This window comes from Salarias fasciatus, assembly GCF_902148845.1.
Source record: "Salarias fasciatus chromosome 7 unlocalized genomic scaffold, fSalaFa1.1 super_scaffold_4, whole genome shotgun sequence".
Lineage (NCBI taxonomy): Eukaryota > Metazoa > Chordata > Actinopteri > Blenniiformes > Blenniidae > Salarias > Salarias fasciatus.
The window spans coordinates 3967424-3995415 of record NW_021941229.1 but is presented as its reverse complement, the minus strand read 5'-3'; the positions used below and the strand labels follow the sequence as shown (position 1 = coordinate 3995415).

The following is a 27992-nucleotide window of genomic DNA, read 5'->3' as shown; positions in this document are numbered from 1 at the left end:
CGCGCTGCTCGGCTCAGAGCTCTGCTGCTCTGTGCCAGTCTCAGTCTCTGTCTGTCTCTCAGGACTTTGTCCTCTAGTTGGAGACACACGGGGACATCGCCACAGCTGGAAGTATGCATGCGTGTCTCCGGCGGGCCTCCGTGTGTGTGCCGGGTCGGACTGTGAAGGTGGGACAAGCGGTGACAGCTCGGATCAGATTAACTTTAAGCTCCACTCCGGCTAGCTCTCGTTAGCTCCGCTCAGCTAACTGCAGTGGACAGATGTGGCTTGTTTTGTGTGTTTCAGTGTTTCAACGCTCTGGATGAAAAACAGTCACCTTGATGCAAACTTTAAGAAGATGTTTTGACTAATAATTGGCTAATATGCTCACAGGTTAGCACGGCGGAGGATAGCGAGGAACAACTAGCAACATAAGCTAACATCAAACTAGCTACCGGCTATAATAATAATGACAGTAATTATAACAATGACAACAAAGGACTCGGGCTGCTTGGCTAACCAACTAAAAACACACTGCATGAATGCATAGTTAGTTGTGTGGTGGAGTTTAGAGATGCCACTCATGTCACAGACTCCCAAAGTTAGGAAGAAGCCAGCAGCTACATGCTAACTGCTAACTGAGTTGTGTTCCTGTCAGTGAGGAGCTGAGCTTCAGTCCTCTCCCTGCCTCGACATGTCATCCTGTTGTACTTTAAAACACTTGTGTTCACACTGTCAACAGTGTCAGGTTCTCCGTGTGTTTACTGCTCAATAAAGAGCTGCAGTCTCAGATGACAGCCATTCAGAGAGTCCCATGAAGGAGCAGCTCTATGTGTGGAAATAGAGGACATTCATTCAGATAAATGACAGTCCTCACTGTCAAACTCACTTTAATCCAGGAGGGCACAGATGCCCAAATTTCACCTCAACTGCCCAAATTTCACCTCAACTGGGCCTAAACATTGAATAATAACTCACAGTGATATGGTTTAGTCATACATTTAAAGTCACATATTGTTCCAATGTGTCAATAAATGACCATTAAAATCAGCATTATTGTGCTTTAATGCAAATCTTTGGACAACTCCGTACTCGGTGCAGATACATCTGAATGTGTAGCCTTCCTTTTAAGCTATTTTAGCAGTTTTCTTTGCTCTTTTAGCCACTTCATCTGTTTTAGACAGTTTTAGACACCTTTGCTCATTTCACTGTTTGACTGGTCACAACTAACCTGATTAAAACAGGAAAATATTTGGTGTCTACTAATCCAAGTTATTACGGGTTTTTCCTGTCTTAAAAGCTCTAAAAACCCACACTAACCTGGCTCTTTGTGCTTGGATTTGGTTCCCTCAGATTCACTCTTCTTGCTGCTCTCAACAGGTTGGCAGCAGTGAGACATTAATCTGAAGGAGATGGATAAGGAGACACCTCTCCACCTGTCAGCCACGGCAGATCCCAGCATCCCCTGCAGAGACTGAAGGAGCCAGTGGGATCTTCAGTGTGTGTGAGAAGTGAGGCCTGCGTCGAGCGTCCTCGGTTCGTGACCCCCGCGGCGGAGGAATGGCGTTCCTGGACAATCCTGCCATCATCCTGGCCCACATCAGGCAGTCTCACGTGACCAGCGACGACACGGGGATGTGCGAGATGGTGCTGATCGATCAGGATGTGGACCTGGAGAAGTGCCAGCTGGCTCTGGTGCCCGGGGGCAGCTGTGGACTCAGCGCCTCGTCCTCCCTGAGCGAGGGCGGCGGTGGCGGCAGTGGCGGCCTCACGGACAATCACGCCTGCGACCTCTCTCAGTCCATGGACATCACGTCCAGCTGGGACTTCGGCATCCGGCGACGCTCCAACACAGGTAGGCTGGTTTGCCCCGCCCCCACCGGGTGTGCGGTTGTTTGCGGGGGGCTTCAGTGTGTTGCCGAGTGTGGGGGCGGTAAATGAGACGTGTGTGTTCTGCTGATGATCGCTGCTGTGTGAGATCAGATCTGTACGAGAGCAGGTGAGTTCAGGACGCTTCTCAATCACAGCCGGTGTTTCTGTCGTGTCTGGACTCAGCAGGAAGTGAGGGGGTGTACAGCGTGACGGAGGGGGCGTTGTAAAGGTTAATGGCCGCGGTAGTGGGCGGGGCTTCTTTACCTGTACATCAGGGGGTCCGACTCACTTCAGTTCCACCTCCAGAAGTGAAACTGCAGCATATTAGCCTCAGTTTTTTCAGTTCCTATTCTGTGAAAAGTCATTTTTGCCCCGACCTCTCACCTCTGATCTGTGGCCATCAGCTTTCAAACAATGAGGCGGAATGTAATATTTTAATGCAACAGAATTACATCTAAGAGTTTATATAGAGAATAACATGAACATGTTGAAGTGGTTTTAAAGTCTTCTTCAGATTAAAGATACAGTAGAAACACACTGAATTCACGTTTTTTAACTTTGTGCTTCTCTGTGTCTGTTGTGGCTGAAGTTGTTAAAAACCAGGATTTCTGCAGCTTTCAGCGTCTCACTTCATTCATGTAGCCTCTCGGCGCTCGCTGGAGTTTTCCGTCCACAGCTCTTAATGAAAATCATCCTGTGGCCGTGATTGGACCCTCTTGTGGGCCGGTTTTGACTCTTGATCCTTATGTGTGACACCCCTGATGTACAGAATCAGACAAGTTCCCCTGTTTTCACTGCTCTTTTTATTTGTTAAAACACACTGAGTATGAAATAACAAACTGAAACTCTGAGAGGACGACAGACTGAACGTTCAGGCGCAGAGGAGGGAAAGTAAAGAACAGAAAATCAAACTCTGGCTTGTTGATTTCCTTCAATAAACGGCTGGTGTGGCCTGACAGCTGCTGAGGTGGGTTCGTCTGTCGACCGGCGGGTCGACTGACAGGCTGGAGTTTCCATCATCAGGTAACGCTGATCCTGAGTGTGCTGGGTTTGAGCTGGGCTGCAGGGGTTCGTGTGTCCAGTGGTCTGACTGGGCTGAGTGCTGCCGGAGCCGCCGGCCCTCCAGGGTTGTGGGGTCGTGGGTAGAAATCTGCCGACATGAGAGTGAACTCTGACCTGTGGTGGCTGTTTCATCAGGACTCCAACAGGATAGCTGTGAGAACCCTGGAGCTGCTGGTAAGACCAGAGGGATGGACAGACTGTGTGTGTGTGTGTGTGTGTGTGTGTGATGGCTGTGTCTGTGTTTTGAAGCATTGAGGATGTTTTTCTAAATTCGTTCTTTAAGCTCCAGAAATCTGTTTTGTTCCAGTTAGTCCAGATCAGAGACGGGGACCAGGAACCATTCCTCTCACTGCTCTTTAATGAATGTCACTGTTTCAGCGTCATGCCGGGGGGCCGGTCGGACCCTCTGGTTGTAGATTTGACTTTCTTCCAGTTAACGCTGCTGACTCAGTGAACTGTTGTGGTCGATCACCTCGTAGTTTGTTCAGAGATGTTTAAACAACGCGCTGCGCCACATGTATGGAGTCCAGCTGAACAGACGTGTCCTGATTCCTCTTCCACCTGCTGCTTCTCCCCTACGAGTGTCAGAAATGTGACAGTTTTGTTTCCTTCTCAGCACAAAGACTTGAGAGACTAAGAAAGGAGCGGCAGAACCAGATCAAGTGTAAAAACATCCAGTGGAAGGAGAGGTCGTCCTCCCAGTCAGGTACCACCGATCAGCACCTTCCTGGGTTTTTATTCCACTTCACTCTCTGTCAAAACGTCTAAATCTCTTCCTCTTTCTGTCCAGTGGAGGATTTAGGCACGCTCTTCGAAAAGCGGGACTTCAAAGACAAGCTGCGGACGACGGGGACCAAGTCCACCTTGTCCCTGCGTCTGGAGCAGTGTCCCCAGCAGCTCAACAACCCCTTCAACGAGTACTCCAAGTTCGATGGCAAAGTGAGCGACGCCTGCACGGCGCCCGGGTCTGCCGGATCCCGTCCTCCTGACAAACCCCTCTGTCCCTCAGGGCCACATCGGCACCACGGCGACCAAGAAGATCGACGTCTACCTCTCCATGCAGATGACTCAGGAGAAAGTTCACCCCATGACCGTGGTGACCATCGCAAACGCCCGCGTGCACGACCTGATCGGACTCATCTGCTGGCAGTACACCAGCGAGGGCCGGGAGCCCAAACTCAAGTCCGTCCAGCGCCCGTCTGCCTCCCCATCTGTCCTCTCTCTCTGTCTCACTGTGTGGGTGTGTGTGTGTGTGTGTGTCCGCAGTGAGAATGTGAACGCGTACTGTCTCCACATTGCTGAGGACGACGGCGAGGTGGACACCGACTTCCCCCCGCTGGACTCCAATGAGCCCATCCACAAGTTCGGCTTCAGCACCCTGGCCCTGGTGGAGAAGTACTCGTCCCCGGGACTCACGTCCAGACAGTCCCTGTTTGTCCGAATGTAAGCGCTCCATCTAGTGGCCACTTTCGGTACTTCCTGTGAGAACAGCTTTAACTACAGTGCAGCAGTGATACCGAGTCTCCTCCTCGGTCTCTAACCTCCTCCTCCTCTCTCTGTCCTTTCAGAAATGCTGCTCATGGCTTCTCCCTCATCCCTGTGGACAGTCTGAAGGTCACCATGAAAGAAATCCTCCAGAAAGCACTGAAGAAGAGGAAAGGCTCCCAGAAGGGCTCAGGTAGCGTCGCCTGGGTCTCATCCCAGATGTGTCTTCTTCTGTCTTCACGAGACGTCCCAGACGTGACTGTCCTCCACCCCCCGTCTCCATCAGGTCCCATGTATCGGCTGGAGAAGCAGACGGAGCCCAACGTGGCGGTGGACCTGGACTCCACGCTGGAGAGCCAGAGCACGCTGGAGTTCTGCCTCGTCCGGGAAAACAGTAAGCAGCTCCGGATCTGATCGCTGTTTCTGCAGCGACTGCTATCGATCACTGCTGTCATCCAGGAGCCTCGGACTGCAGCGTGCTTGTGTGTGTGTGGTGTGTGTGTGTGTGTGCAGGCTCCAGAGGGGAGGAGAGCTCAGAGGAAGACCCCCCCATCGACATCACCACGGTGCAGGACATGCTGAGCAGCCACCACTACAAGTCCTTCAAGATCAGCATGATCCACAAGCTGCGCTTCACCACCGACGTCCAGCTGGGTACACACACACACACACAGAGAAACACACACACGTACAGACTGTAATAAAGGAGGAAGTGTGTGTGTGCAGAGCGCTGTGATCTGGATGTTTCTGCTCTGAGGCTCGGAGGTCTTTACAGCTCGTGCGTCTCTTCAGGTATCTCTGGTGAGAAGGTGGAGATCGACCCCGTCACCAACCAGAAGGCCAGCACCAAGTTCTGGATCCGGCAGAAGCCCATCTCCATCGACTCGGACCACCTGTGTGCCTGTGACCTGGTGGAGGAGCGAAGCCCCAGTGAGTCGCTGAGCTGTGGCCCCCGGGGGCCCCGGGGGATTCCTCCGTCTGCCTGCTTCACGGTGTTTCTCTCCTCCCTCTCAGGTCACGCCATTTTTAAACTCACCTATCTCAGCAACCATGACTACAAGCCGCTGTACTTCGAGTCCGATGCCACCACTGTTAATGAAATCGTGCTGAAGGTGGGTTTTCCTCTCCTCCTGTTCCTGTTCAGACAGTGCCCCCTACTGGTCACTCACATGTTCCCAAACACCGTGAGAATGAAGGTTTCTCTTCTGCTTCCAGGTGAACTACATCCTGGAGTCTCGGGCCAGCACCTCCAGAGCCGACTACTTCGCTCAGAAGCAAAGGAAACTGAGCCGGAGGACCAGCTTCAGCTTCCAGAAGGACAAGAAGAGTGGCCAGTAGAGCCAAGCGGTGCAGGACCGAACGGAGGGCCCGGTCCTGCAGGACCCCGGGGGTCCGCGTCCCGAACCGCAGCCCCCATCAGGACCCAGAGACGGTTTTCATGTACTGTACAGAGACGTTTTGTATCCAGCGAACGGCGATAATGTAGACATGACGAACACCTCTGCCTTGGATGGCCCGCACCCCCCACCCCGTCTGAAGCCCAGCAGCCCCCTGCTGCTCTCATCCGCCGGCAGACGAGTGTGCTCCTTTTTATTCTGGAGGGTTTGAGAGGATTCAAGAGGAATCTGCTCCATCAGCCTTAAAGAGACAATAAAGACGAGTGGTCAAAAGAGCCTGGAGTGGATCTCTCTCTCTCTCTATCACACACACACACACACACACACACTCACACACTCACACACACACGGTTTGAAAAAAAATGCATATGGAGTAGTTTACTTTGCACTTTTCCCACAAACATGACATCCTCAGTGGAGCTCACGTGTCACGCTGCTCCAGGTTCCTTCACATCCAACATAGAAATAACACATTTCAGGAGAATCACTTCAACAATTAATCTACGATCAATTTGAATGAGTGTGGTTACATGGTACTTTTAATTCGGGATTGGTTTATTCTGAATAATTCATGAGCGTTGTGTTTACATGGGAAAACCCAAGAATTACCATCCGCTCTCGAGGTCTGCGAAGCGTTCTGATTGGACGGAGGGCGGTCGTGACGTGCTGAGGTCTCCCGGAAGTAAACTGTTTTTCTCGTCCTTCTTTCTAGATTAATTTTGACGCTAAACCTTTAAAAATGTCTGCGTTGTTAAGCCTCCGTCGAACCGCTCGTTTAATTATTTCCAATTCTTCTAAAACTGCAGTTAATTAAATCATCTCCACACGAGCAGAAACCAAGACCGCGGGCCGCCATCTTGGAATATTGCGTCATCTCGACAGAGCATGCGCAGAATGACCAAAATGAAGTCGCGCTTAATTAGCGTTTTTAGCTTCCAAAGGAAAATAAACCCGCCAGTCCATTCGGATTTAAATTTAATTCCGAATAAAGTTTTCAGTTTCCATTGGTCATTTCAGAGCGGAATTAGGCTTTATTTGGATTATTTGAATTTATTTGAAATTAAAAGTCCCATGTAAACTCACCAATGAGCAATTTTCAACACAATCACTGTCCAAATGTGAGTTAAAGGGATTAAAAACAAGTCTAGAAAGGAGTATAAAACAGGAGCTTTAAGATAAAGGTGATAGAATAAGTAAAGCCTGTGTAAATATTGTTTTAAACGAGGAGTGTATTACATGGAGGAACTTAAAACTGCTTCACCTTGTTTCTTCTGACTGGGGGAACATTTAGTAACCGTTTTCCTGAGGACCTCAGAGGATCTGGATTCTATTAGTAAATCTGAGATGACTCAGAAACAGTAAACATTACCTCAAAAGTGGGAACTTTTAACTCCATACAATCCCACTTGTTCTTCACTCTCCATCAAACTTCATCTGTTTCTGCAGTTCCAAAGTGAAATTTTTCTGCTTCTGTCAGTTTCTGTGTATTTTCTGATTCTTGAGTTGTAAAATAATTGCATGAGAGCAGAGGAGGATGCAGCGCTACTTCCACATTGATGATATTGATCAAGCTCTTGGTTTTCTTCACATACTTTTTTCAAAAGGCAACTCCGGTACAGACGGCTTAAAGTGAGATAAGGGCCGCAGCGTGAGCACCTCTCAGCTGACGCACCCATCTTCAATACTTCCTAGATAAATCATGCTGCAAAGCATGGTGGGATTGATCCACTGACTGTTGTATCTAAATCTGAGCTTTTAGTTCCGGTTTCATGTAAACATGAAGACTCTGAAGAGAATTCCATCGCAAATTATGCAAATTCCTACAAATGACTATGTGGGAAATAGCTGAGCTGACAAGAGTTTTCAGAACAAGGACAGCTTTGAGTCAGAAATAAAAGAAGGAAATACAAGAGCTTCAGCTGAACGTCTGCCAGGGAGCCAACAGTCACAAAAGATTCCCAGAGCCCCGACAGAGGGAGCATTTCTTCTGTTTTACCCCTCTGCTTTACATTCATTCACTGTCCTGGCCTACTTTCAACACACACACACACACACACACACACACACACACACACACACACACACACACACACACACACACACACACACACACACACACACACACACACACACACACACACAGTCTCGTATTTCTATCCTTGTGGGGACCTTCCATTGACTCCCATTCATGTCTAGCCCCTAACCCTGACCCTTACCCTAACCCTAACCCACACCACAACAAAGCCTAACCCTAAAGAAATGTTTTTGCACTTTTACTTTTTTCAGTAACAACAACATGGTCAAGAAAACACTGTTTTTCCTACTTAGGACCGGAAAAAGGTCCCCACAAGGCACGTCGTTCCACGTTTTGCTATCCTTGTGGGGACATTTGGCCCCAACAAGGATAGAAATACGAGAACACACACACACACACACACACTGGATCCACCACTCTGAATATGAATGATCTCTGTCATTGTGTGAAGTTTCCATACATCATGTTCTTAGAAGAAGTGAATAAAGCTCACAGTTTAAGAGAAAAACTAGAATAAATGTTGACAGCAGAAAATAAAAATCAATATGAGGAGAATGAATCTACACTGGCTGAACAAGTGGACCTCAGTTTGGACCAGAGTGGTTATTTGTAGGTTTATGTGTTGATAAGTTCCTCCATAAATCAGACCCTGGATGCTTTACAGACACAGTTCTCTCAGTTCGGCTCTTTTTTAAATATTTTTTTCTGATAAAGCAGTTCTGATCTGAAGTTGCAGACAGTTTGCTTCACTTTCATGCACTTCCGTTCTATTCCTGACTCTGGTTCTGTTAAAAGAAATGAAAAGCTCAGACAGCAGTTCCCATTCCATTTATTTGATATGGTTTATAAATAGACACACTCAGACACATCTGCTTAAAGTATAAAAAATACCAGATTACAGCATTTTCTAGATATTTTAGTGAGGTCTCTTCTTCATCGCCTTGTTTTTTTTTTTAACTTGAATGACAAAAATGGAAAATTCTTTTTTTTTTCTTTTACAGCATAGTAGTTTTCATCTTCACAAATCCATTCATCAAGCATGTTACTATCATCAATGTCATGTTAAAAGAATGAGATCGAAGCTAAGAAAACAGGATCACATGCAGCCGGCGGCTCGTCTCTGAATCTGTACAGCAAGTAGAACTCAGTCAAAACTAATTCCCAAATATATGAGCTTTAAACGTTTCCTTGTCGGAGGGGAGCTAAAATCACGAGGGGGGAAAAGGCTGAGATAAGAGGGGGACGGAAACAGCTGATTCTCCCTGTCGAGGTACTGACTGGCACATCCACGTCTACACACGGCGACCGCCGCGTCAGCTGAGTCAGTCAGGTGGGGTAAGAACATCTCAAACATATTATATAGATCTAGCTAGACAGATTTCTTTTCTTTTTCTCTTTTTTTTTTTTAAATATGAAACCATTTAAAATTGAAATCAGTGTTCTGGCATAAAGTTTCATCCTAAGGATGCTACAAAAACAAAGTAAGAAAAATGCACTGTACCTTAAAAACAATGAGGCAACATGGTTAAGTTGCAATAATTAAAATTTCTAAAAGTTTTTTTTCTTCTTTTTATTAAATAATGATATAATTATTCTGATTCGCTAAAATCAAAAAGGACAGTACAAGTCACGTGTAATAAACCTAGTGCATCACAAATACACAACTAATATCTTCTTTAATCCTCTTGGTTGGAAATCGCTACTTTTTCTGGCTCGCCTTGTTCTCAAGACAAAAAACCTAATTCATACAGTCTCACCTGGAAATAGAAAAACAACAATGCTAACAAAACTGTGTAATAGGAAATTGCATGACTTGTTGGTATTGTAGCGGGATTTTTTTGTTTCTGCAGTAGGTAATTCTTACTATTCACAGTGTTTAGAGTTGAACAGTACAGGTCAATACCTACCATGTGGCTGGTAACTGGCACCATTAGAAAAGTCCGTTCAGAGCATCACCGTCATGTCCGGCCGGCCGCGCTTCAGTGACTCTTCAGACCACCAGCTGAAGAAGAACTGAAGCGGGCCGTCCTCCCGAGGACGCCGTCACACTCAGATCTGACAACAAGCATTGAAATTCACTGTCGATAGTCCGATCCGAGCAACACAACCATGTGCAACGTTCACGGCACAAACTGACGCTTTTTCAGTCATCACAACTGCCTTTAAGAAAAAGTTTCACAACACCAATATAATATAATATAATATAATATAATATAATATAATGTAATATAATATAATATAATATAATATAATATAATATAATATAATATAATATACCTGTTGTTTGTGGGATTATGGGATTTAACTCATGAAACAACTTTGCATAGAAAGTATTTATGTCACTAAGAAAATAATGTTTCATATTTTCTGCACGGCTCAACAATAAAGTCACATATGAAAATATTTGCTCACAGAAATGGAAACTTATTTTCTCTCAAGTTTCAAAGATCGTACAGTACTTACTCACAATTAAAAAAAGGGGGGGTGGTAGCTAGTTCCTACCGAAACGAACAGCAAATGTACGTGACCCAGATATGGATAAATGAGGTGTGATTGATTAAAAAAGTATGTGCTTGATAAAAACATGAAAATAAATAATGTATTGTCGTCATTCCGCACCTGACAGGAAATATTCTGATAAAGAATAATACTGACCAAGCAGACTTGAATATATATCATTTTGATAACAAAATACATATCTACAAATGTTTGTAATTGGATTGATATATAAATATGTGTAGCAATATATATGTATTTTTATACATATATATTTACAACAAAAGGTGCACTTAAATAATATCATCGAGGAGATGTGGGGTGCCGACCCAGTCCAACGTCCTGGGCTCCGAGGCGGCCATTATCATGCACATGAACTGTTTACCGGTCCTCTTATCGATGGGATAAATAGTGGTGGGTGTAAACCTTCTGTTACTCTCCACAAAAGCGCAGAGCTGCTGATAGACCTGCGGGTATTCGTGGCGTAAAAACACCCCTCGAATCCTCAGCTCCCGCTGTATGTTGATGAAACAGATCTCTCTGGCCTTCTGGCCCTCCTCGCCCTCTTTGTCGATGTCAGCCGTTCCCGGTGGCGGAGTGAGAATCAGCGTCTCCATTTCACTCTCTTTCTTGTGCACCTTCCTCTCCGGGCTGAAGGAAGCCAATGCTACCTTGGCGTATTTTCTGACGGTTGGAGTTTGGTTCCTTGGCGACGGACCATCAGGCAACTGCTCGCCGACAGCAATGGATACATTCAGGATGAAACATTCGTTTGGGTCGTACTCTTTGCCGGCTTCCTGCAGCTCCTTGCAGTACTCCCCTAAGTTGTCCCGGAAGCTCTCAAGTTCTCGGAGGGACAGGTACGTCGGGGACATGAGTAAACTGTCCAGGCCATACTGGAGGAAGTTACTGGATGACGCAGGATTAGGAAAACCAAGGAAGAGTACTCCTCTACCTCGAGAAAGGTAGCCAACTTTGGCAATTCGGGAAAAGGCCTTGTGGACTTCCGCAGTCTCCCGGCAGTGTTTGATAATGTGTCGGCATGTGCTGCCAATCCTCCCGTACAGGCAGCTTTCTTTATGAATGTCCCAGTCCTCCCTACGGCAGTTCCGAGAGCAGTAATATGTATAACAGCTGTGGCAAGACTTAAAATACAGGCAAGCGTTGAACAGAGTCTCTGTCCTCCGGCATTTGTTGTTGGAGCACATCATGGTGTCGTCTTCGTCTGGGCTCTGATCCGGGGAGCACTCATCTGCACTCTTCATTGCGTCACTCGCCCCGTCCATATCTCGAAAAGCTTCGGGGTTAATCCTAAACGGGGTCGGCTGCTTGTCCAGAGGAGCCGGTTCCTCGGCACCCACCTTTGAGCTCTTCCTGGACAGAGAAACTGCCTCTTCCTCATCAATCAACTTTTTCAGTTGGTCCAGTATGTCTTCACTTGCCCTTCTGCTGGGTGGCTTGTAGTCAGTAACAAGATCTGCTAGAAGCTCATCAAGTTGTTCAAGGCTTTGCTGAAGTGAGGCGTTGTCATGTGTCTTCTCTTTGGTTGCGCTTTCAAAGTCAGGCTCATTTATGTCCACACCCTCAGTGCTTCTGGAGTCCAGAATGTCCCAGCTGGCAGACCGTCCTTCATCCTTCTTAAGGTTTCCTGGTCGAATGTCATTATCAGTGATTGTAATCTCCGGAGTGACAAACCACAGTTTGCTAGTAGTGCTCTTTGATGTCTCTGTTGGGCTTTTGTCAATCAGTGAGTTATCAGACATCGATAAGGCTGCATAGCGTCTTGGAGAGCTAGAAAGATTCACGACCACCGGTTGGGGTTTGTCCCCTGCAACGGAGGCAGGTTTCCTGGAATCAAGAAGATCATCGTAGCTCTGACCTCGTACAGAAAGTGGCTGTTCCCTCTCCACACGTGAGTTAAGAATATTGTCCCAAGACCTTGAGTAAGATTTAGACTCTGTACCAATTTTTTGAGGTTCCACACATGGGTTGGCGTACCATGGAGGTAGCACAGGTTCTTGTTGAACTCTTGTCGGAGTGACTTGAGATACATAGGAAGCAGGATTGGTGGAATAACCGGATGCCTCTGACCCATACCAGTCATCTGTTTGTGCCTGAATCACTCGAGCATGTCGCCGGCCCTCTGTGTAGTAGGCCCTTGCTGGCACATGATGCTCGGGTGGCACTGCATACATATCAGTGGAATAATAGAACCTTGGGGGAGCTGTCTGAATCTGATAAGACCTCGGGTCGTCCCCATAATGTATCCTCGTAGGAGGTGTCTGGATGATGTAGGGCCCTGGTTCATTTGCTGCATAGGACTTTGGATACCCTGTCTGCACAGGGTAAGAATAGGGCTCCATCTCTGGATAATAAGGTCTCGTAGGAACAGCATGAACCATTCGAGTTCTTGGATCTTGCACATACTGCACTTTTGGAGTAAACGCTTGTCCTGGTGTGTAACGTTCATCGTGAAAGTAAGAGCTTGGTTGTGGAGGAACAGTAGTGACATATCTTCCTGGCTCGTCAGCATAAAAGAACTTGGTTGGCACATTAGGACTTGAGTGGGCTCGGCGCTCTCTACCATAGTAATCACCTGAAGAAGTCATTCTCTGCAGGGGGATTTCCATGGGCTGTAAGTAGCTATTTGGCATGCTGCGGGAATATTGATATGCTTGTCTACTTTCTGTACCTAATGAGTCAGTGGGAGTTGGCGTTCTCGAGTAGGAAAAATGGCGAGGCACAGTCAGACTCCTACTCCCTCCACTGTGGTGCCTCTGCCAGGGTATGTCCATTTGAGGCGTGGCCTGTTTCCGTCCTGAATGATGCTGTGCTGCATCATCAGGTTTAATGTCCACCCGGCACCGGACATGAGGGCTGGTCGCCGGTTTATCTGGACCCGCACCTTCCAGATTATCAGCAGGATAGTGAGGGGAGTATCTGCTGCTGTCACCTATTTGAGGCTGTAGCTTGATGGGATGCACTTCATGCATGTGAGCCCTCGTTGCTGCATAGGACGACTCCCGACGTGGCGACACTTCTGGCCTCCAGCGAGAGTCTCTGTGAGACCTCTGCGACTCTCTGCCCTTCCTCCCTGAAGATGAAGACACTTCAAAAGACACAGGGGTGAGCCCCGTCTGGACTCGAGGAGCACTTTTCGACCTTGTCCTTTTTTGCTGAGGAACCACTACGTCACTGGCCATGTCTGCAGCCATCGGTTGAGGAGTTAACCTGTGGCTGAAAATGTCTGGAGCAGAAAAGCGGTACCTCTGCTGGCGGCCCAGAGCGTTCCAGGCCACATCTGGGTGAGCTGCCTGCCTGTCACTCATCCTGTATGGAGAATCCATGGAGTATTTGTGTGATTTGGGGTATTCCAATGACTTGTAGTCAAAGGTGCGGCAGTGCCTCTTATTGACTTTTCTCTTACTGTCCTCCAGTGTGCTGTAATTTGTAGAATTACATGGTCCGGAGGGTTGCAAAGACTTGTAGTGTGAGGAAATCGGGATCACTTTTATATCTTGATGCACAGTTGATACCAGTATGTCAGGTGGGTCTGTACGTGTCATTTTAAAGGGATTCCTCTAGTTTTCCCCATCAAGTTGCTTTAATGATGATGTTGCCTGCAAAAGAAAACAGAGAGTTTTAGTGAGCAAATTTGATCAGAACATTTTCCTTAACAATCGTTAACAGCTCATTCATAAACAATGCTGGCAAATTTAGTCAAAGCAAGTCCAATGTGATATTAATCGTCACATCACAAGTAAACCGCATCCAGGGGAAAAACAGCCGTTAGTCAGAATGGGAGCTATTCCTTGAGGCTGCTGCTGCGTTCCATGATGGAGCCGCAGAGGAAGTGCGAGGCATCTGTTATTGAAGGAAACAAACAGTTCTTCAACAGAACAACAGGAATGCTGAGCCACTGACTCCAAACACGTTCTACAGCTCAGAGGCCTCATTTATAAATGCTTGTTATGCACAAAATGAGGCCTGAACAATTCGCATGCCACTTGGTATTCAAACGCCATGAGGATCTTATAGCTCATTGTGTGGGTAAGGTAAAATTGTAAGTGTTGCTTCAGGTGGGTGGAGCAGGTGAAAGTGTTGGTTGCTCCAGAGGAGGGATTATGACAGTTTTTTTTGTTTAGGTTTTTTTTTTTTTTGTACACACAGATATAGATCTAAAATGTCAGTAAAAATGACGGCACTCTACGTCACATGTACGTGTTTGTGGCTATTTTTGGGTTTTGAACGCTGAGGATCCAGAAAATTCCCTTGAAATTTGTCCAGACGGGAGAGGATTAGTGATGAAAAGTGATATTTTTTATGTGACACAAGAATTGAAGGAAAAATAATTTTTTAGACCTTGTTTTTTTATGTCTGTACAGTTTGCATTTAAATATGGTTATTTGTATTGATTAGTAATAATAAATAACAAATGATGATTTATACATAAATACCAAAATGTTTGTGTGAATTATTCTGAGTTTTGAGTTTTAGAAGTAAATGAGAGATAACACGAGAGGATTCTGCAAAACTCATTCAACTAATTTATAGTCGTTCATCGCTATATTACACACATCCTGTAAGAAAGTGGCTCCCTACCCGTTTTGAGCCGGAATTCCATCTTAAATTTCTGGTGAGACATTTTAATTCTACAATTAGTTTTTGATCATGTCTGTCAGACTGTGTTGTAAATGCAGAGGAGCTTGGATGAGTGCAAAAAGTGACGTCTTTATTTTTCCCTGATCAGGATAGAGGCTTTATTTACAAGATTGAAAATTAACACTTAAACAATGGTTAGAAAAAATAAAAAAATCTTGACGAATGAAAGTATCACAGTGCTTCTCTTTCAGCTTCAGTTTGTATTTTCTTTTAGATTTTCTCCCTCAGCTGAGATCGTTTGATAGGACGACTGAGTCTGCACACCTCGCTGCATCCTTTCAAATTAAGAGTGGCGGCTGGCCAAGAGAGGGAGCCGGGGCGCCTCATGACCCAGAACTGAAAACAATTACTGGATAAATTCATAAACTGTAATAGTAAACAATAAGTGACAATTAGTTCTGAGTCTGAACGTTCTACATGTCAACGGGCTGAAAAAAAAAAAAAACATTTAGGAGAAATTGTATAAAAATGTGCATCAGTGACTGAGGAGCTGAAGTTACTTCAGTTTTTATCCGATAGAATTATTAAATAGATTAAATTAAAGCCAAGACGTTATTCTTTAAAGTGGCACTAAAGCCAATACGATGAAATACAGTACAACATCCAGAGGAGGAGCCCACGCCAGGATCTGGATCCACAAATCATGAAACTTTCACAAGTTCACTCTCCATGGAAACTTTTAGAATCTGTCTCCGACTGAAGACTGAAGAGCTGGCGATGACAAAAAAAAAAGCTGAACGGAAAAAGAGCTTAAAGTTCCATAAAAACAGAATCTGCTGCAACCTGTGTGATCACCGCTCCAGGACTGACCCAGATCCAGATCCAACAACTGGTGGAGCAGATGGTCCACGAGGATGAAGACGATGAGGATGAGGATGAGGATGGTTCATGTCTTCCTGACACACAGCAGTGACCGTTCAGCAGTCAGTATGCTGAAGTAGGAACACTGTCAGACCTCAACAACTCAGCAGCCTGAAGCTCGGGAGAAATGCTCATGAAGAACATGCAAACTCCCCACAGAAGGATTCAAACCTACGATCTGTGAGCTCAGGCTGAGCGGGGTGGAGCGAGGGGCGAGGCGCTTCTTTTCCTAAACCTTTCAGTCTCTCCACCTTTGACCTTGTGCTCCGCGCTGCGATCTGACAAGTTACTGTCACAGATTTACAGCTTCAGCAAATCTGCCTCGTCATGACTGGAGGCTCACACACACACACACACACACACACACACACACACACACACACACACTGGAACTGAACTCCACAGAGACAGAAACACAGACGATTCAAAGCTGTGAATAAAAGGTGAATCTTTTCTCTGGAGCTCATTTAAACATCTGGAAATGGAAAGTTTCCATCGCAGGATGTTTCAAGACGTTCTAAAACACTCAAATACACACTTCATTCGCCTTTTCTGTTCAGATGTTGGGAGTCAAAATAGAAAATGAGCACTACTACAATAAATAAGTGGCAATACTTGACTATTCGCCTCCTGCGCCTTCAGGGCAGCTGGAGTACAGTTACTTCAGGTCACTGAGCTTAGCGAGCCTGGTTTCTGCGGTGCATTGTGGGTAGCGCACTGCAACGCTGCACCATCGGTGCTGCAAATGTCTGCCTCCCGAGGCAGAGCTAATTCATCCTCTGAACCCAGCCCCTCCCCCACCCCCAGCCTCCAGCAGCACGGACCGCACCGCCACTGACACACTGACACACACACCAGGAGGACGAAGACGAGGAGGAGGAGGAGGAGGACGAACCGACGGCCGCAACAGGAGGAAAGCGTTCAGATGCTGAGTCAGTCTGAACATCAGCTGAGCTCCTGACTGAAACAAGCTCCTCGACGGAAGGCTGTGCTGACAGCAGCGCACTTCACACTGAACGCTCACTCCTCCTGTCATCATCCCGGGTTTAATCCCGGGTTTAATCCCGAGGCGTCCACACCGTGTGACACTGAACTGCTCTGCTGGGAAAAGTCAAACACACCGGTCTGCCGTTACTCCAGTCCAGCAGCGTTCTGCTGGAACCTGCTTCAGTTCAGTGACGGAGGACTCAGACTGAACCAGAAGGTTTGAAACACATTAAAAACATCATCAGAGGATTCGAACCAGCAACCGACTCACACTGAAAATAAACGTCTTTTATCACAGATAGATAGATAGATAGATAGATAGATAGATAGATAGATAGATAGATAGTGTTTAAAGTATAAAGCATTTCTCTCCATTACTTTTACATCTTGTCTAAAGAAATGACATAATTTTCATGGAAACGCCCGATGAGGTAAAAACAGAAAATAAAAATAAACAATTTGCTGTGTTTTTTTGGTTTCATTTGGACTTTTTGTCCTGAATGACTTGGTGTTAAGTTAAAGTGAAGCCTGAGGGTGAAACCCCGAACACACTAACAGTATGCAGACCACCTCACACGCAGTGAAGCTGGTTTATTATTGGATGGTTTGGGCTTCTGGAGCGTATTCGACATTTTCTGGAAAGTAAATTCCATCCATCAGTAATCCAGCCCAGTCCAGGACTGCTCAAACAAGACCTCCAGAGGTTCAATAATCCCACCTTCTCTCCCTGAGATTAGTCCCAGTCCCAATCTGCTGGATTGCTCTGAGAGTCCCACACGAGACAAAAACAACAATAAGCTGCGAGATCGGGGACGGCAGATTATCCTCCACCGCTGCAGCGTCCTGCAGGGTTAAACCACCAGACCCACTGATCGAGAAGCAGATATGAAATCCCGACACGTCGCCGGGGAACACTTCCGCCTCACGCTCTCCGCCACAAGCTCCTGCTGCTCTGAACGCACAAGGTCAGAGCGGGAGACTGAGTCGCCACGCCGCCGCTCCCAGCTCTAATTAGGTTACGTGTCACTCTTTCTCTCTGCGGCTCCTCCAGCTTGCATGCGTGTCACACTCGGACGCCGTCTTCTAAAGAAAGGCACGGATACCTCGCAGCGTGGGGAGGAGAGGGGAGAAAGCTCTGCTCTGCACCAGCCTGAGCGGCGCTTTATCGATGCTCCCTGACCCGAAGCGCCGCGATAAAGAAGCTGCTCCTGCGGGGCCGAATAACTGGGCCTGTCGCGCCTGAACGGAGTCCTCTGGAATTCACTGGTCTTCTGCATGAACTGCTCGTAAAGCGTGATCTGATGGCGGTGGCCGAGATCTCAAGAAGACGATATGACAAGGAAGCTTTCATCAGGGTTCAGCACAAACTAGATTAGGGTTCAGATCCTGATTAGGCTGGATTCATGGTGTTTAGATGAAGTTTAGAACTGTTTTAATGAGTTGAGATCATGTTTGGTCTGCTTTTATTAAGCTAAGATAGTGTTTAGTCTGGTTTTATAGAGTTTATATCATGTTTAGACTGTTTTTTATAGACTTGGGATCACCGTTAGGCTGGTTTTAATGAGTTTGAGATGATGTTTCGACTGGTTTTATGAGGCTTAGACATTGTTTAGACTGGTTTTAAAGAATAAAGACAATGTTTTAGACTGGTGTTTATAGACTTGGGGTCATCTTTAGGATGGTTTAATTGAGTTGAGGTAAAGTTTAGTCTGGTTTTATAGAGATTAGACAATATTTAGACTGGTTTTCAAAGAGTTGGGATCATGTTAAGACTGGTTTTAACAAGCTAAGATAAGTTTTAGACTGGTTTTATGATGTTTAGATAATGTTTAGACTGGTTTTACTGAGTGAAGATACTGTTTATGCTGGTTTTATGAAGCTTAGACAATGTTTAGACTGGCTTTAAAGAATTAAGATAATACTTTGACTGGTTTTATCAAGTAAAGATAAGGCTTACTGTAGAATACTTTTGTCATGTTTACATCATATTTAGACTGGATTTATAGAGTTAAGATAGTCTTGTTTTTGTTTGTTTGAGTTAGGCTTGGGGATGTATCTTACTCATCATCCATGTGAAAATTGGGAGTTTGTGAATAAAACTCAAAGAAACACATTTGTCAGAAGCAAAGAGAGGTTTTTGAGCATGGCTCAGTGACTGGAGTGTAGTGGATCTGAAACAGGCTTTTATGCTCATCGAAGGACAAAGACGGTGAAAGAGACTGCAGCCTTGGACCGAGGAGTGAGTGTTGAGTGTTAATGCAGGACGTTTGGCAGGAAGAGGATGGTTCACAGGCCAAAAAATTACTTTTTCTCATTAACTAGAGTCTCAATGAGAAATGGAGCTCAGTGTTTTTCTTCTGGTAAACGCTTTGTAATCAATACATCATGTGAGACGACAGCAGGGCTGGAAAACTGTTACAACCACAGAAATTTACTTTATACTGGAGGACCTCATCCTCACCACTGGAGCTAGAGCGAGCCGATTCTGTAGAGGTTTGTGGCTCCTCATTCAGGGAAGGAGGAAAGAGATCCTGAGTGAGGAAATGAAAAGCTCTGAGCAGTCCTCATCACTTTTGAAACCCAAACAAACACATTTCATTTCTCAAACATATCTATTGAAAAAACAACAGTATCCTTAAACTCCCACATTAATGAGGCTCGAGAAATGGAGCCATTCTGATATAGCTCTTATTTTAATCTTATATCTGATTTAATCTCGATTAGGCAGTGGAATGTGTGTTGAAATGTAAGAAAACAGATGGAATGGAGGGAGATACTGTTTCAGAACCTTCTGGAATCCATTAAAAAAAGACACACACAGCAGTGGACTCCTCTAAACAAACAGAGAGGATTTATCACTGTTTCTGGAAAACCTGCAGCAGACTAAACGTCAGGAAAATGAAAGTGGACGTAAAGCAGAATAACTTTAAAATCAGAAACTCCTCCTGTTGGAGTGACCCAGCCAGAACCCAGACCTGAACCCAGACCAAGAGATCCACTCTGTGGAGGAACCGAGCCAGTTCTGGGAGAAGAATAAACCTGAATCCCGAACCAACAAAGTTTTCTCTTGAAAACCTGAATCCTGCCACTGTGCACACGCCAGGATAAAAAAAAGGGTGACGCATCCTTATTTTAAGGTAGTATATTTTCTGTACGTCCGTCCCGAGCTGCTTCATCAGTGTAGAGGAGGAAATGAGCATCTGTGGATGAAGCGCTTCTGAAAACCCCCGGCGCTGCAGCGATATTAACCGTCGCAGTGGTGCAGCCGACGGCAGCAGGCGTTTACCTGAGCGAGACGTGAGCGAGGCGCCAGATCAGCTCCGTCCTCGCTTCAGGCAGAGAGATGTTGGCAAAACAAGGAGGCGGATTACCGGAGGCCGAGGAGCCGTGAGTCACCGGGGACCCTGCCGGATTACCACTCTAAGATGAGGAGTAAGGAGGCTAATGGGCCGGGGTTAGCTCACCTCTGTTAGCATTAGCATGGAGTACAGGCGTTATGATTGGACGAACACAGAATTCAGGAAGTGTTCGATGAGCAGGAGGCGGGAGACGCCGCCTGCAGGCCCTCTGCATTTACAATCTGTCAGAGCAGTCTCAGAGTGAAGGCGGGACAGCGGCCCTCCAGGACCGGACATGGCCGTCCTGGATGCGCCCGGCCCTCTAGTCCTCTAGACCGGGGCTGGGCGTTCCTGGTCCTCGAGGCCCACAGTCCTGCATGTTTTCAGTGTTCCCCTGAACTTGATAAATGTCTCATGATGAAGCTCAGCAGGAACCTGAGAACGTTCCTGTCGGCCGTACTGAAGCCAGTTCACGTCAGAACTGTGCCGGAATACGGCCCTCCAGGACCAGGAGCCCGCCCTGCTCTAGGCCTTCCAGATCCTCTGGATCCTCAGAAACCTGTTGCCCTTCTAAAACCTCGGGATCCCCTGGATCCTCTAGACCAGTCTTCTGGAACGTCTGGACTCTCTCTCGAACCTATGGACCCTCTGAAACTTCTAGACCCTCTAGACCCTCTAGACCCTCTAGACCCTCTAGACCCTCTAGATCCCTGCTTCAACACAGCTGGCAGTGACGAGGGTCATTATCAGGCTTCCTGCTGGACTTGGTCATGGATCTTCATGAGGTTCAGGTGTGTTGAAGCAGGGAGAACATGGAGAACATGCAGGACTGCGGCCCTCCAGGACCCACTTTGGACACCCCTGCTCCAGAACCTCTACAACCTCTAGATCCTCTAGATCCTCTAGACCGTGTAGGCCTTCTAGAACCTATGGGCCCTCTGGAACTTTGAGAACCTCTATATGATATAGAAAATCCAGATCGTGGCCTTCTAGAACCTCTCAGCCCTCTACATCTTCTACATCCTCGAGACCCTGTAGGCCTTCTAGAACCTCTGGACTCTCTAGAATGTCTATATCCTCTGGACCCTCTGGACCTTGTAGGCCTTCTAGAACCTCTCGGCCCTCTGGACCTTGTGGACTTTCTGGACCTACTCGAAACTACAGTCAACCATTCCTTTCACTGAACAACAGCAGAAAACTCAGTGAAAATGTTTTTTTTCTGTAAATATTAACCGACTGAACTGAATTTGTCCCGGTCCAGGGCCTGCTGGGAAGCGTCCACTGCTCGGTCGTCCACCAGGTGAGGACGTTTGTCCCTCCGGTGTGATTTTATGATGAAATCCCGGCAGACGCCTCGCATATGTCGACTGCGCGTCACCACATATTGTAAATATAAACACAGAGCGCTGTATTTCTCCGGCGAGGACGCCGACGTTCCGCCTGGCAGTCGCACGGCTGAACATCCTGTTCCAGCGTTGCAGCAGACGGCCTGTGAGGGGAATTTAATTTCAGGAGCGTACGATTATTCCACACCTCTCCTGAGCGAGCGAGCGAGCGAGCGAGCGCAGCCGCGGCTGCATCGCATTTACCGTCCATCCATCTTCTGCTGCCCTCTTTTAAAATTCATGATGGGCGGCTGGTGAGGGCGGGAGGAAACTCCAGGCCATCACAGGACACACACACACACACTGAAATGAAACGCACCAGCACACACAAAAAGACTATCTGCTTCAATCCACTACATTGGAGATGTCTGTAAATGAGTCAGCAGCATTCAGTCTTTCTGTTCTGCTTTATTCTGCTCATCTTTGAAACTGCTCGGCAGCCGACCAGCAGGGAACATCGGCACGATTTGCTGTAATGAATGCGGCTGGGTTCCACACCGTGTCAGACATGTGGTCCGTGGAGTGTGTTCTGCCCCCAAGACGACCTTGTAAACTGTACACAAAGGTCGTTTTCCAGTCGAGCTGCCGGCTGGTCGCTGCAGCGGGGAATGGAACACTGGAGCAGGGAACACCCACAGGAATGTGTAGCGGTCTGGTTCTGTCTGAATGAGGTTATTCTGCAGGCATGTTTAAGAAAATGTCACATCGGTTTGATGCAACAAACTTACAAAGATGAAAAGTAAGAGGACAGGTTTATGAACGGTCTGCTGTTCAACACCGAGTTGAAGCTTTGTAGCAGCATATCTGATCAGCTGTTTGCAGTGAAACCGAGGGAACGGTGGAGTTACTGTACTTCCAGATAGTTTTTCCATCATTCGGCTCAGTGGAGTTCCAGTGTGGCTCCTGATCAGGTTCTGAAGCCAAAGACAGAAGCAACCTGCTGATGGTTTGATTCCTTTGTGTTTTGCATATTTTATGTGTTTTCTTATTCTCTCATTTGCTCTTTGATGATTCACTTTAAGTGGTTGAATGCTTTCTGAATATAGACAGCCGTTCTGTACGTGTAGATTTTACACCTTATTTTCATCATTTATCCGTCATTTCACAGAATCCAAGGTCACAGGCGCTGGAGCTGATCCTAGCTATAGCCATGCTAACACACACACACACACACACACATTCACCTCCATATGCATGTAGACATGCAAACCTGAGTGCAGAACGGGCCTTGACCCCATGACCTTCTTGCTCTGACAGGACAATACGGAAACTTCATTCCAGCAAAAGAAATCTGGGGACACACTCCAAACACTCTTTCCAGTGAGTCGAGCCAAAAGAACCGACTCCCGTAAAAGATCTGGATCCGCCATCGCTGGTCTGCCTGAAGACACGAGGCCTGAGAGGAGGACAGCTCTGCATCTATGTAGCTCTGCCTCTCTTCATCTGTCTCTTTGCAGCTCTGTCTCTGTGCACCTGTCCATCTGCAGCTGTGTCTCTGCAGCTCTGTCTCCCTGCAGCTTTGTCTCCCTGCAGCTCTGTCTCCCTGCAGCTCTGTCTCCCTGCAGCTGTCTCTCGGCCGCTGTGTCTGTCCTGAAGCCGCTCCAGCAGAGCCGGGCTGGATGCAGATTCAGAGATTCAAGCGGACCAAACGTCGCATTGCCGCGCGGAGCAGCTAGCCGCGCTGCTAGGAGGAGGAAGAGGAGGAGGAGGATGAGGAGGATGATGTCAGTGTTTGGAGATGGACGCTCGTCCAGCGCGCGGCTCGGTGCAGCGATGAGCGGCAGGACCGCGCGAGCGCGAGCCGGTGCGGTCGGAAAGAACGACGGCGCGCGGAGCGAGCGGGCGACCGGGACGCTGCAGCAGATCCGAACCCGGATCAGGACGCACGGAGCGGCGCGGCGCTGCAGGCTGGGGCCGTGTGCGTGTGCACCGTGTGTGTGCGTGTGTGCACGGTGTGTAAATCCAAAAGCTTACCGCATCCGTCCGGACTCGCAGCTCGTGCTGATCCATCCTTTTTTTTTTTTTTTTTTTTTTTTTTGTAATTTTTTTATTTATTTTTTTTCCGGGGATGCGATGAGAAGCAGAGAGTGTTTCCCAATGACGACAGCGGACATGTGCACGAGCTACAACTGCAATGTGCGCCTCATTGGTCCGACCGTTCCTCCTCCCTCCCCAGCCTCACGCCGTGCGTGAGTCTATGTGTGTGTGTGTGTGTGTGTGTGTGTGTGTGTGTGGATTGCTACGCAACCGCGTTGCTGCACCATCCACATCTCTGTGACCACACACACTCACACACACTCTCACACACACACCCTGGTCTCCGCCTGCAGCAGGATGAGGATGAGGATGAGGATGAGGAGGCGGAGGCTCCTGCTCATCTGTCTGTGGCTCCAACACGTTTCCAGAACCAGCCTGCTGTCTGCTCACTCCCAGCCCCGGCAGAGGTGACTGGCTCCATCTTGTTGACCCCTCCGCGACCTTGCACTTCACGCCACCATGTTTGTTCCTCCACCCAGGGCGGGGTGCCTCCCCTGTGGTGGGATTTGCATGTTCTCCCTGTGTAAGCAGGGGTTTTTGCTGACAGTGCAGGAAGGTTACGGGCGACCTCTGCCCTCTGCGCGGTCGAGCCGCTGTTCAGAAGTCTGCTGGCGGCTCGTCTCCTCCACCGTGTTTGTTTGTGGGGTCAAAGGGCAGCCCTGCACTGTCGCCGCGGACTCCTCAGAGACGGCGACCTCTGTTTGGTTCCCGGGTGTTTTTGTGTTTGCTGCTGTGTTTACATGTTAACCTGGGGAGGAAGTCCTTCAGACGGCTCGTTCTGAGATGTGAATAGTTTGTTTTTATTAAAAATAACTAACTGAACAAATAAAGGTCAGAGGTCTCTCTCTCTCTCTATCTCTCTCTCTCCTCTCCCTGTCGTGGTGTCAGGTCAGGTTACCAACACCTGCAAGTGATCCCTCCTGAGCAGCCCTCACTGCCATGAATAATTACTGAGCTGTGGTGTGTGTGTGTGTGTGTGTGTGTGTGTGTGTGTGTGTGTGTGTGTGTGTGTCAGTCCCGGCGGAGCGGCGCGGCGGCAGCATGGACATCTCGGTGCTGCCCAACAACAACCACCCGGAGAAGTTCCTGCAGCTGGACGTGGGGACGCTGGCGGCGAGGGACGTGTTCCAGCTGCGAGCCGCCGTGTCCTCGTCCCAGAGACAGTGGCAGAACAGGGTCTACCTCCAGGTGTGGACAGACTCAGGGACTCCGTGATGCAGGAAGCCGGTCTGTGGGCTTCGGTGAGAATCTCGGTCTGGTTGTGTTTCCACAGAGGGAGCGAAGCGCCAGGACGGACAGCCGGTCCGGTCTGTCCCCCGAGGACAGTCCTGTGGCGTTCGTGGACCGGTACCTGGAAAAGCACATCACTCCCGTCACGCTGAAGTCCAACATTAAGAGGAACCCTCTGTACATGGACGCCAAGCCGTTGGACGACCCGGACGGCGACAAGTCCAAACCTTCGTGGACGGTGAAGGAGTACGACACCCAGACCCTCAACGGAGGCCTGGCCCATTGTCTCCAGGTGAGGATGAGCTGGATCCATGTTCTATCTAGAGTATCTGAGGGTTCCACAAGCTCCTGGGTTCCAGAATGCATTAGAGTTCTAGAATGGATGAAGGTTCTCCGATGTGTGAGGACTGGAGGGTTCTAGAGCTGACATTCCTTCAGTCCGAAGAGGCAGCAGGCTGAGCCAGCAGAGTCCTGGAGCAGGGAGCTGGTTCCACGTCCAGCTGCTGCATCTTCTTCTCCTCTTGTTTCCAGGAGGACGAGAAGACGCCCAGAGATCTGGACTTCTGGCTGGAGGACCTCTACACTCCGGGATTCGACTCGTTACTGAGGAGAGAGATGGCCGAGCAGAGGAGGAAGAGGCTGTGCAGAGTGGTGTCTTCAGTCGTGCTGTCCCTGCTTTGTGCAGTCATTCTCATTGTTGTGCCAATCCTGGTTTTACACAAGGAGAGCTGAGCCCTTCATCATTTATCGTTGACTGTGAAACTGAATTTGCACAGTTGACACAGGAACATAACAAACACATGAAGGAAACACGGTTGTACATTTTCTGTCCTTTAACTGAACTGTGCTGCACTGCATTTGCAAAAGACCAAATGGAGACGGGTTTAGGGGTATTTGTTTTACAATTTTTATTTCTTTTGTATGAGGCCCATTCATGAATAAAACATTGAAATAACGTGACAAAAAGAGGATAATATGAAATAAAACAAAAAGTACTACACAACAAACATGCAACTTGGACTGCTGAACGAAGTTGGAAGAAGATTCCTCTCCGTCTGTGATCTCCCTCCTGCATGTTTGACACTGCAATCCATTTTTTGTTGACCGCCTCGTAGTTTTGGTACCTGAGCGACACTGTCTTGGGGAACATTTTTTATTGAAAAACGGGTAGAAGTGATGGTATGGTCGTGCAAGTGACATTTTAAATAATAATAATAATAAAAAAAACAAAGCTTCTTTGTTGGTTGTTGTCCCTCAATTTGATTTGATGCTGTCGGTTTAAAACAAAGATTGGATTTTATTATATTTGAGAGAGAGAGAGTCACTTTATTGTTGAAATCAAAATTTCACCTTGAATAGAAAAGAAAAATCAGTCAGAAATTGAATCAGACAGAAAATGTATGGAAAAGAGTATGGAACAAGCTTTTTGACAACGAAAAATGTTCTTTCAAGTCTTATTTATAAGTTAGAACAACAAAATAAAGTCTATCACACACCCAGCTGCTTGAGAACATGTATTTCCAATCTATGGTTATGATAAGATCACTGTTTCAGTATATGTTGTGAGAAATGAGCCTAAATGATCCCAAAAAACATGTGACTGAGGTATGTTGTGTATTATACAAGATGTGTGAAAGTTGATGTTACAGTTTCTGTGTTTGTTGTAAATAAAGAAATGTAAAAAAACAAAACAAAAAACAAAAAAAACCCTGTAACTCGACGTGGCACTTGCGTTGAAATGTCGGGGCGCAGCGCCCCCTGTGGTGTGGAGGAGTAAGTGCAGCCAGAGCAGCTCACGACAGAGGTGATGCGTTTGGTGATGCGTGGAAGGAGAGAATAGACTCTATGCACAACTCAACCACTTCCTGAACTTCAGGAGGCTCCTTGTTTCCTGTCTTTCATGATAGGATGAGCTGATTAATACAGGTGTGTCTGAAGTTGTTACAGAGGTCAGACACGCCTGCATTAATCAGCTCGTCCTATATTGAAAGACTGGAAACAAGGAGCCTCCTGAAGTTCAGGAAGTGGTTGAGTTGTGCATAGAGTCCATGGATTGAGGTGCAGATAAACACTGCTACCTTACGAAAAACGTGAATCGTGTGTCATGTCAAGAGGATTCCAGCAACTGAGTGCTCAGGTACACCTAATCAGCTCCTCAGCAGGACGTCGAGTTTAAAGGCCCTATTTTCCCAACAACTGTCCGGCGGGAGGAGTGGAGGACTGGATGAGTGTCCCAGTGCTATCGCGCCCAGCCTCTGATAGCATCTGTGTGTTTGTTTGCAGAGCTACACACCAGGAAATCATCTTTTTCCCCCAACATGATTGAAACTCACTTTATTGGGAAGAACAAGCTGCACTTGATCTCGCAAAAGCTGTTTTTTTTTTTTTTTTGTTGTTGTGAAGATCTAGTCACAGGACCCCATGCGGCCGTGAACTTGCTAGCTAGCTAACGTTAGCTCTGCTTTGTCAGCTGGATTTTAGCTCATGTTTTCACTTCATGAGTCTGACATGGTGACATTTAAACAATGTGGAGAGTTTCCTGCAGACCAGGCAGCATGTGGGGGGTACCAGACATTAAATGACATACTGATTAAGACATTAAACCAGTCCAAAGTAATGGCCACGCATCATACAAGTGCCTTGATGTCTGTCCCGATGTTACAAACTGCAGCTGTGAATATGTTCCAGGACAGATGATCTGGGAGTCTGTGTTTGTTATCTGCTCCCTCAGGAGACACCAGCAGCTTGGACTGTCCGTCCTTATGTCCACGGCCGTCTGCCTTCATACCACACTCCCTCCGCCAAACCAGGGTCAACAGTCTGAAACTAAAGATTTGATGTAAATGGGCTCAAAATGACTGTATGAGGTGAGGTTGTGATTTGTGAGAATGCAGCAGTTGTACAGAAGTAAATAAAGTGCGTGAGTGAAGGTGGTTGAACCCTCGTTGCAGGCGCGGTGACACTTTAACGTAGCCACGCGCACAGGGCGGTTATACAGGTGAAGAAAGTCCTATTTAAAGCTGACGTCATCATGTCTCTGTGATGCAGCGCAGCCTGCTGGGATGGACGCTGTTACGTCTGGCCACTAGGTGGCGACGTGACTCTCTGTACACCTCTGCCCTTCACCTGAAAGGAAACAACCTCCTGTTGTTCAGAACCCCAACAC

At 47.3% G+C, this 27992-nt stretch overlaps 3 protein-coding genes across 4 annotated transcripts; 2 read left to right on the top strand and 1 right to left on the bottom strand.

The window, feature by feature from the left end:
* The first annotated feature begins 10 nt into the window (after positions 1–10).
* Positions 11–6070, top strand: mapkap1 (MAPK associated protein 1). 2 transcript variants are annotated; one of them, XM_030084776.1, is made up of 13 exons: positions 11–167; positions 1360–1834; positions 3049–3087; positions 3530–3619; positions 3704–3852; positions 3923–4095; positions 4180–4356; positions 4482–4591; positions 4685–4792; positions 4912–5052; positions 5191–5328; positions 5413–5510; positions 5614–6070. In XM_030084776.1, the coding sequence occupies exons 2-13, from the start codon at positions 1540–1542 to the stop codon at positions 5734–5736; spliced, it is 1641 nt and encodes a 546-aa protein (XP_029940636.1). In that variant the 5' UTR covers positions 11–167; positions 1360–1539; the 3' UTR covers positions 5737–6070. The 2 variants fall into 2 exon arrangements, with proteins under 2 accessions (XP_029940636.1, XP_029940637.1); XM_030084777.1 differs by lacking the exon at positions 3049–3087.
* Positions 6071–10439: 4369 nt separating this feature from the next.
* ajm1 (apical junction component 1 homolog) lies at positions 10440–23569 on the bottom strand. The gene is made up of 2 exons (XM_030084775.1): positions 23534–23569; positions 10440–13946 (listed from the first exon to the last, which is right to left on the bottom strand). The coding sequence occupies exon 2, from the start codon at positions 13890–13892 to the stop codon at positions 10620–10622; it is 3273 nt and encodes a 1090-aa protein (XP_029940635.1). The 5' UTR covers positions 13893–13946; positions 23534–23569; the 3' UTR covers positions 10440–10619.
* A 1068-nt stretch (positions 23570–24637) lies between these two features.
* On the top strand, positions 24638–25558 carry minar2 (membrane integral NOTCH2 associated receptor 2). The gene is made up of 3 exons (XM_030085572.1): positions 24638–24784; positions 24870–25118; positions 25367–25558. The coding sequence occupies exons 1-3, from the start codon at positions 24638–24640 to the stop codon at positions 25556–25558; spliced, it is 588 nt and encodes a 195-aa protein (XP_029941432.1).
* Positions 25559–27992: the final 2434 nt, after the last annotated feature.